This window comes from Besnoitia besnoiti, chromosome VIII, assembly GCF_002563875.1.
Source record: "Besnoitia besnoiti strain Bb-Ger1 chromosome VIII, whole genome shotgun sequence".
Taxonomy (NCBI): domain Eukaryota; phylum Apicomplexa; class Conoidasida; order Eucoccidiorida; family Sarcocystidae; genus Besnoitia; species Besnoitia besnoiti.
The window spans coordinates 645,942-655,939 of NC_042363.1; the positions used below are offsets into that span (position 1 = coordinate 645,942).

The 9,998-nt window shown below is 58.8% G+C and overlaps 1 protein-coding gene across 1 annotated transcript; it reads right to left on the bottom strand.

Moving 5' to 3' along the window:
- Positions 1 to 41: 41 nt before the first annotated feature.
- BESB_082250 (uncharacterized protein) lies at positions 42 to 9,507 on the bottom strand (the record flags this gene model as incomplete). Its single annotated transcript, XM_029366575.1, has 9 exons — positions 42 to 466; positions 807 to 1,655; positions 2,173 to 2,451; positions 2,991 to 3,147; positions 3,621 to 3,932; positions 4,412 to 4,548; positions 5,314 to 5,467; positions 6,056 to 6,447; positions 6,735 to 9,507. The coding sequence occupies 9 exons, from the start codon at positions 9,505 to 9,507 to the stop codon at positions 42 to 44; spliced, it is 5,478 nt and encodes a 1,825-aa protein (XP_029217035.1).
- Positions 9,508 to 9,998: the final 491 nt, after the last annotated feature.

Below are 9,998 nucleotides of genomic sequence, written 5' to 3' on the forward strand. Positions count from 1 at the left end.
GAGCTGCCTAACGATGAATCTTGGCACCGCCCCACCGCGACTCAAGCCCCAGGTGCCTTTGCTAAGCTAGGCTTCGCCGAAACCGATTTCTGTAATGTCGGAGCCTTCACCACAGACTTGGCGGCAGCAGGAGCCGCTACAGGCGCTTTCGCAGGCACTGCTGGTTTTGCGGGCACAGCGGGCGCAGCTTGCTTGGCGGGAGGCGCCGGCGCAGCTTGCTTGGCGGGAGGCGCCGGCGCAGCTTGCTTGGCGGGAGGCCCCGGCGCAGCTTGCTTGACCACAGGGACAGCTGTGGGAGCTGTCTGCTTTGCTGCAGGTGAAGCTTTAGGGCTTCCGGGCGGCGGAGTAGCCTTCGCGTGTTTTGCACCTGCGCTTGCTTTTGACGCGAAGGCCGCCAGCATCGCAGCGTTCTTGGCCCCGACGTCGTCCTTATTTGCAGCCGAATTTGCAGGTTGTTTTGTTTTACCTGTGAAGCAAGGGCAGGAGCAGACATCCACTATATATGGAGAGTCAAAGCCGACCTGGACGCGCATGTAGCGCACTAGACGGAGGTGACACGATTACCCGTAACACACACGACAGAAAAAAGTTCTTCGAAAAAAAAAATGCTGTGGCCCAGCCGCTCAAAAGAACTTATCGCAGAGTTCCCCACCCCTTTCCCGTGCACCTCCGCCCAACCTTCCCCCCCGCCGCCCTCCCAACCATCTGGCTCGTTTCACACTGCTCGCCCCGCCATCGTTCACCACCGGTGGCCGTATCCGCCACGCTACTGTGAGCCTGGTTGTTACCGTCCCATGCTTCCTTACTCCAAGCGTAGTATCCTCCAGCCACGACGCCGATTACTCCGATACACAGAAGGGCGTAGACCCAGGTTGGCACGCCGGCCGCCGGTGCACCAGAGTCGGAAACACCGTCGACACCTCCTGCGATTCCGACGCTGATTGATTCCCCATTCGCGTCCTGCGAAAGGTCGGCGGAGCCCGCCGTCCCCAGCTGTCCTGGGGCGTCACTTTGAGCCGGCCCCGAGGCATCGCTGTCCGTAGCCCCCGGTGTCGCGGTGTGTGCGTTCTGGGCATCCGGAGTGCCTGACGACGTCCCACTGTGCGTGGTGTCTGGCGCTCCGTGCGTGGCATCGCCTGCGGGCTGGCCGCTGGTGTGGGAACCTGCACTCTCTCCTGTGTGTTCTGGTGCCGTGGGCCCTGTGTACGTTGGTTTTCTTCCCGCCTCGGCTCCCGCCTGGACACCGCCGGAGGGCGCAAGTTCTGTATCGGCTTCCTCGCCTGCAGCGTGAACCGGCTCCTTGTCAGGCACGGACGGGTAGCTTCCAGTTTCACCGGACGAACTCGAGCCGGGCTTCGCGATGTCTTCCTGGGAAGACGTGTCCAAGACGGCGCCTGACTCTTGATTCTGGTCACTCATGCCCTCCGCCGTCGGAGTCGTCGCGGCGCTATTGTCTTCCGAGTTTGCCTCGCCGTCCGGAGACACTTTCTTCGCAAGGATCAGCGCTTGGTGCACACATTTATCAGCATCCGGAATGCCTCCGTACTTCATGGCATTCGCCAACAGCTTCATCGGACGAACGCTGTCGTAAATAATCTTGTAGGTCTGTTCAGGTGTCAGCTCCGAGTGAATGGAGACCATCAGCGCCACCAAACCTGTTGCGCAAACCCCAACACGCTCGGTGCCTTCGTTTCCGCCGATGACTTTCACCTTCCCCAGGGGGAAGGGATGCTGGACACGGCAATTGCGAAGGCAACCGTGCTCCATTCGCCTTTGCACTGCCACGCTTAGAGCGTTCGGCACTCCAGCCGACAACAGGCGGCGCCGCGCTGCAGGCTGGCAAGGGCCCGGTCCTCCGTTACCGCGGCCGAGCTGGTCCAGCGCAGTCGGCCGAGTCACCGCACTCGCATCCCCCACAACTTCAGAGCCGACTCGCACCAGGTGTCGACACCTCAGCTTTTCCGCCCTAGCTGCTAGACATAGCCCATATATACATATATGTATCCGAGAGTTGAATGCCGTTGTCACACTCAGGACTCCGTAAGGAGAACCATACGGCAGACGCTTGCCGCACGCACACGGGACTTGCATGTATGGACAGGCATACGCGCAAAAGCCTTCCACCGACAAGCCAGCACCACCTAGGGACTCATGTACACGCTGCAAAATTACCTGTGATTTGGGGGGCCGCCATTGAAGTTCCAGATTTCTCAGCGTAGTCCGGGGAGTCATCTCCACTGAGAGGAACCGTGGACTGAATCCAGGTTCCTGGAGCAGCGATCTGAACCGTGCTGCTTCCGAAGTTGCTCGAGCTAGCTTTCTCGAGAAACGGCCTCCCCAGCAGATTCGAAGTCCACTTCAGGTTGGCGACCGTGATGCAGCTGGGAAGCTCCAACGAGAAACTCGGCGGGAAGATGGCTCTGTCGTTGTCGAGATCGATGCCTTGGTTGCCTAGGGGCAGGTCACAAAGTTGCAGAAGTTCCGAATCCACAAAGAGAATCTTTTTTTTCGCTGGCATGTATTGTCACTTGTTTGCTGGCAGGACACGCTGTGTCGATACATGCAGACTTGGGAGATGCCTCGTCACATCGGCTACGAGACGTAGAGCATTTCTTCGTGTCTACACGCGCCGCCACGAACTGGACAGACGACATATCTCCGGTGAAAGCAGACTGTGGCGTCACGTCCCGACACTGCTGTTGTGAACGTCGACGTGGAGTAGCAACGAAGGGATGAGAAAACAAATCTTGCAGCCCTCGGAGCCCCGCTCCGTCCCTGTGGGGCCCGCGACGGCGCTTACAACAGAGTCTCAGTGTACAACGAAGCAGGCTTTTCTAGTCGCCGATGCATCCACTTATATACTATGTTTCCGCCTGGCTCGCCTGCACCTTCACTCGACAACATCGTCATCTCAAAACCGGTGACAGCACCAAAGTAACGAGATACCCCCCTCCTTAGCCAGCATCCTCCAGCGGGAGCCGTTCACCGACCTGCGGCAATAATGTGGAAGGCCCCTGCGTCCTGAGCACTCTTGAAGGCGCGCTGTAGGGATATGCTTCTTTTTCCTCCTGCCCAGCTGTGGTTCATGATTGTGGCCTTGCGCTGCAAGCAGTAGTTGATGCACTTCACCGCGCCGGAATACGTCCCCTACGGGCACAGCAGGCACACAGCAAATGCGAAAAAAACTCGAAGCAATGGCCAGCTGCTTGCCCGTACAGGTCGGCGCGATGTGCGCTGCAACAGGCAACAAACACTCGACCTGTGCACGCAAGCCTAGTGAAGATACAGTGCAGCGAGCAGCTCAAGGCCTGAAGGCTTCTCGTACCCCCACACTGTCAAACCAAGGAGAGCCGCTTTGCCGAGACTGAAATGTCCCTTCTTCTCTCGGCAGTGCGTCACCGGGAAGGCGGCACCGTATCGGAATGCGATACGTATGTAAAGACGTCTCCGATGACCGGAGTTTGTGGCGAGGCCACTCGACACGGATGCTCCATCAAGTTCACACAGGAATCACGAAGCACGGCACGGCTGCTTCGAACCCGCCCAGCGGCATCGCGGCCACCTATACGCCTTAATGCACGACAGCCGCGAGGACGCGATGTGTGGCGGAGTCTCCCTACTGCATTATTTGCGTCGAGGAATTTGCAGGCGACGATCTTGGGCTTCCAGATGACGCCCACGACACCGTTGTCGTTGTTCGCCGACGCGCCGATGATGCCCGCCACGTGAGTGCCGTGCGAGTGGTCGTCCATAGGATCGCCGTCGCCGCCGCTGAAATCGGCTCCATAAATATCGTCAGCCACCCCGTTCCCGTCGTCGTCCACGCCTGGCTTTCCGTTGAGCTCCGCCTCATTCACCAGAACGTTCTCCTTCAAGTCTGGATGGTTGTAGTCGATTCCAGTGTCCAGGATACAGACGTTCGGCGAGGTCGTCTGCAGGTGCAGCACAGACAGAGCGAACCGTAACGTGGGGGGGCCGAGGGGGGGTGGGGGGGGACGGCTCGTTCGTCTGGCTCAGACTCCCAATGCATGCAACGCCTTTCGGCTGGCTCCCCCCAGGCGGCCTCGCCGGCACCAGGAACAGAACGCGCCTTCTAACGACCGTGTACTCCCGGCGAATGTGTGTGCGCTGTCGCTCCCTGAGTCCAGCCGTACAATTGGGGCTTCACGTCCACGAATCGCACATAAACAAACACGGCGATGCGGCGACTGGCTCGGCTGCCATCACGTTTCGATTCCACCGCTCAAGGCAGGCTGCGGCCTTCGAAGTCGTGCGCGTCGGCTGCCTGAGCCTTAGCTCCATTGCTTCGCATCGACGCTTGCCTTGCACCAGCAGATGTGTGCATCCTCGCATATTATCATCCGTACGCGTGCACATACAGGTGGGCGCCACACGGCTGCGGAGTACCTACTTCGATGCCTTTGAGCCTGCCCCAGGCTTCCTCAAGATTCAGCGCACGCGGCGCCCAGAGCTCTTTGTAGAGCGGATCGGTTGGCACAACCTTGTCATTCTGTCCTTTGGCGACCGTGTCCGGCTCCACGATTGCGCCTGGATTTGCAGCCCAAGACGCAGCAGCAGGGCGACAAGCAAAACTATCACACCCAGGTCACGTCCCTGGAAAGTGCAGGAACAACGCGCACACTCGACAACGCCAGGGGAGCCGATCTAAACACAGCAGTGGAACACGGGCTACGTTCCTTCAGCTCGCTACAACGTGGTTTACGGGTCCGACAGCGCTTCGCCAATCGGCGCGAATGCTGCAGATCCCGTCGCTACCCGTTCTTGGCGCACTGAAGGCAACGCGCTCCCCGCGACGCAGGCTGCGACGCCGTGGTCGGGACAACTGCGAGAGGGCGGGTGTGCTTCTGCGGCCGGGATTGAAGAGGCGCGGAGACTCGAGGAGACAGTGCATAGCAATACACGCTGAGTCAGGGCCGCAACTACTTGTTGAGCCTGCCTCGCCCTGTTTGTTCCCGGCATTCCCAATCACGCCTGTTGTGCTTTTCAGGGTACGATGGACAGGAACCAACCCCTGTTTGGGTGTGCCTGTTTCGCCCTCGAAAGCGCCCCTCGCCACGACAATGACAACGTCAGGATCTACGCGCCACAGAAAGGTTTAGGAGCCGACCAGGCGTCGCCTGGTGCATTCGAGGCCGTGCCGCAGGCCGGAGCCTGCAAGGTGCGCCCGGGGCGTGGCAGAGGCCGCACGCCTGGTGCGCCTTAGAAAGCTCCGATGATGAAGCCTGGGGGTGCGTTTACGCGGCACAGGCGCAGAGAACACAGCGGCCGCAGAATACTCGAAAACAGACCTACCTGACTGCTGCATGCGCTCGATAAGTGTTGTAGCCTGGGCATCTGTGACGTTCACAGGCAAGCTGACAACCGTCACCTGCGCCTCGTCTAGGCTCTCCACCTCTCCACCAAGTTGGGCTGTCATGCTCTGGAGGAGTGACACGCTCGAGGCAGTCTGGTCACAACAGCGCATCGAAACGCAGCAGGAGCCTTCGAGATAACTTCCCCAGGCGGAGGCAGGCAAGCCAAATTCGATATGTGAGAGGGCTTTCCCGACGCCCCATTCGTCTCTGGCGCAGTCGAGATCTTTGGATACCGAGCGTTGGTGCTGGCGATCCAAGCAAGGTTCGGTATCACCTGTTAAGGACGAAAACGAGCCTTCACGCACGGTGAGGACGCGAGAGCCTTGAGCCCGACTGGAGGCCACGGCGAGGCACTCACTGCCACTATATTCCCCCTCATCTCCAGGTCATCGGGCGCCGCGGGCAGGCCACGGCTCCCGTGTGAAAATACCACGTTCTATGCAAGCTTTGCACGCCAGGCAGGCGCGCAGAAAAGTTAAAGTGCTCCCATCCAAAACCGGTCGTATATTTAAAAAACCAACATTTGTATACAAGCTGTACGAATATCGTGACATTCACTTTGGTCTACGATGACCAAAACTCGTGACAGGAGGCGCTCCCCCGGCGCGCGAGACCGCTTGAGTCCTGCCACCACCGTGAGTGTGCGCCGGAGGGCTTGCTGCCCCGCGAAGCTTGCTCACCTGAAGGAAAGATTGAGGCGCGTCGGGATTATCGATGATCATGAACTTGAGCGGTCGCTCCCCATCCGGCACCTGGGGGGGCAGCGTTCCGGGGTTTTGGTTTTCTTTTCCAAGCCCCGCGGCTTTTTCGTCGTCTTGGATTGCCGACACGAGCTCATCGACCAGCGGAGCCCCTAGGGCCAGCTCTGCCTCTGCTGGGGTGAGAGGACCCGTCGTGGGCGGCTTTGAAGGATCGGCATCCTCCGGACTGACAACACCTCCATCTTTCTGCTCCTGCAGCTTCTTGACTTCCTCGGTCACACTCGCCTCCTTTCTTTCCTCCAACAGGTCCTGCACCTTTTTGTCGTCCTTGGTAGGGGGGCGGATCGCGTCGCTGTCGGACTCCTCCACATCTACACAGAAGCAGAGACACGGCCGGAGACGACGATGAGATGGTTTGGTGTCAGCACACTTGCGGTATGCACGATTGTCAAAAAGAGGGGAGAGGCTAATGTCTAACGAACTCCAGCTCTACAATATTGCGAAAGCGAGATGTAGAGCCGCAGGCGATCGGGGCGCCTCGTGGTCTTGAAGCAACGGCAAGTACACACCACCCCAAGTCATGCCGTCGTCTAAAACACGCCATTTCTGGCTCCGTTACCAGGAACAGACACCTACACTGTCTGTTGGATGCACTTACTTGCCAGCTTGTTGCGCCCGATCTGCTTGTGCTGCATCTCCTCAAGCGTTTCCACGGCTGCGTTGAGAAAACGCGCAGTCGCGCGTGCAGCCGATATAATGTCCACTGTGGTTTTTCCTTCCTCGGGCTCAGACACTTTGTTTTCGCTGGCCTGAGCAGCTGTATCCTTGATGTTGTCCTCAAACGCATCTCCAGCGCCGTTGCCCAGCTGATCATCGTCTGGCCTAGCCAGCGGCCCCTCCTGTTCACCTGCTGCCTGCTCCGGCTCACTCGATACCACGCCGGCACCCTCCTGCCCTTGCACAGCGCCAGCATCACCCACTGAGTCGCCGTCATGCTCATCCAAAATCTCGACACCATCTTCATGATAATGGACGCTGTGATCGTGGTCGTTAGCGGCATCCGTCGCCAAGTGCGTATCGTCCTCTACATGCTCAGGAGCCTCGACGTCATGGTGTTCTGCAGCCTCGACACCTGCTTCATGATCATGGACGCTGTGTTCGTGGTCGTTAGCGGCATCCGTCGCCGACTGCGTATCGTCCTCTACATGCTCAGGAGCCTCGACGTCATGGTGTTCTGCAGCCTCGACACCTGCTTCATGATCATGGACGCTGTGTTCGTGGTCGTTAGCGGCATCCGTCGCCGAGTGCGTATCGTCCTCTACACGCTCAGGAGCCTCGACGTCATGGTGTTCTGCAGCCTCCACACCTGCTTCATGATCATGGACGCTGTGTTCGTGGTCGTAAGAGGCATCCGTCGCCGAGTGCGTATCGTCCTCTACATGCTCAGGAGCCTCGACGTCATGGTGTTCTGCAGCCTCGACACCTGCTTCATGATCATGGACGCTGTGTTCGTGGTCGTAAGAGGCATCTGTCGCCGACTGCGTATCGTCCTCTGCACGCTCAGGAGCCTCGACGTCATGGTGTTCTGCAGCCTCGACACCTGCTTCATGATCATGGACGCTGTGTTCGTGGTCGTAAGAGGCATCCGTCGCCGAGTGCATATCGTCCTCTGCACGCTCAGGAGCCTCGACGTCATGGTGTTCTGCAGCCTCGACACCTGCTTCATGATCATGGACGCTGTGTTCGTGGTCGTTAGCGGCATCCGTCGCCGAGTGCGTATCGTCCTCTACATGCTCAGGAGCCTCGACGTCATGGTGTTCTGCAGCCTCGACACCTGCTTCATGATCATGGACGCTGTGTTCGTGGTCGTAAGAGGCATCTGTCGCCGACTGCGTATCGTCCTCTGCACGCTCAGGAGCCTCGACGTCATGGTGTTCTGCAGCCTCGACACCTGCTTCATGATCATGGACGCTGTGTTCGTGGTCGTAAGAGGCATCCGTCGCCGAGTGCATATCGTCCTCTGCACGCTCAGGAGCCTCGACGTCATGGTGTTCTGCAGCCTCGACACCTGCTTCATGATCATGGACGCTGTGTTCGTGGTCGTTAGCGGCATCCGTCGCCGAGTGCGTATCGTCCTCTACATGCTCAGGAGCCTCGACGTCATGGTGTTCTGCAGCCTCGACACCTGCTTCATGATCATGGACGCTGTGTTCGTGGTCGTAAGAGGCATCTGTCGCCGAGTGCATATCGTCCTCTACACGCTCAGGAGCCTCGACGTCATGGTGTTCTGCAGCCTCGACACCTGCTTCATGATCATGGACGCTGTGTTCGTGGTCGTAAGAGGCATCCGTCGCCGAGTGCATATCGTCCTCTACACGCTCAGGAGCCTCGACGTCATGGTGTTCTGCAGCCTCGACACCTGCTTCATGATCATGGACGCTGTGTTCGTGGTCGTTAGCGGCATCCGTCGCCGACTGCGTATCGTCCTCTACATGCTCAGGAGCCTCGACGTCATGGTGTTCTGCAGCCTCGACACCTGCTTCATGATCATGGACGCTGTGTTCGTGGTCGTTAGCGGCATCCGTCGCCGAGTGCGTATCGTCCTCTACATGCTCAGGAGCCTCGACGTCATGGTGTTCTGCAGCCTCGACACCTTCTTCATGATCATGGACGCTGTGTTCGTGGTCGTCAGAGGTATCCGCAGTGGACTCTGTTTCGCTCACGGGGACGTCGGTGTCTGTGTCGGAATGGGAGGCGTTCGAGGTTTCTGCTGTCTCTTGGTCACTTTCGTGAGGCGTGTGTGCGGCTTGGTAGTCGTGGGAGACGGTGCTGGCGGGGTGGGCACCCTCGGTGACGATTGCGTCTGTGTCAGCGATGTGGTCATGGAGCCCGACATTGGCACGTCGCGTTGGGCTGGCGCGCAGAGCCTCACTGGACGTGCTGTCCTCTGTATGCTCAGGCGTCGACGGAGCCAGCACAGAGTCAACTACGGCTTGAATGAGGTTTTTGATGTGGTCACTGGACTCGGTCTTGCCGTGAGGCAGCGTAGGACTGTCGTCGTGCGGAGGAGGGGCACCGGGAGAAAGCAGTCGTTCGCTGCCGCCGGTTATACCCCTGGTCAGAGGCCGATACGCATCTGCCAGGCGAACGCTTCCCGGGAGGTCAGTTGGCAGTTGCACAGAAAGTAAGGCAAACATGAGAAGCGACAGCGAAGGCAGACTCAAGCGTCGGAATGTTCCGCGAAAACACCACAGGCCTAGGGGTACGGACGCAGAAGAGGTGCGAGGACTGCCGGAAGCATGAAAAAGACCTGCTGCCCACGGAAACGCCGTGACGCCTGCGTGGCAGCCCGAGGCCGGCCCCCAACCTGCTTTATGCTGGGCATGTAGAGATGCATCGAAAGAAGAAGAAGAGCCACGGGGGCTTTTCATCTTGCCAGTTTCTCGAGAGGGGAAAAAATTAGAGGTGGGAAGGAATCGGAGACTGCTTCCTCAACCCGTCATCAGCCACAACGCTGCGAGTGCGAGACAGGTTTCAGCCTGAGGGTGCGGGACAGAAGTCGAGACTACAAGATATAGTCCTCTTCCGTGTCATGGAAAAACGTCGCCCTCCGTTGCGGGTGGGGGCCGATATGACCGTTCACACCCTCGTCGCGATGCCGATGACCCCAGACGCGTAGGGGCGAACTTCGAAGCTCACTGCAGCTTCGTTGCTCCGCGCTGCGACACGACAAAGGGAGACCGCGTTCAACCGCTTGACAAAATGCGCTGACGCGGTTTTCGCTTCCGCAGTCCTGTAATTGCTTGCCAAGCCTAGTTCACAGCGACATAGCCATCCAGGTACATGTTCTTAAACAAAAAAACGGAGAAAATGGCTCCTTATTGCAACTGACTCCGCACGTTCGGCGGCGTATATAGGGGTC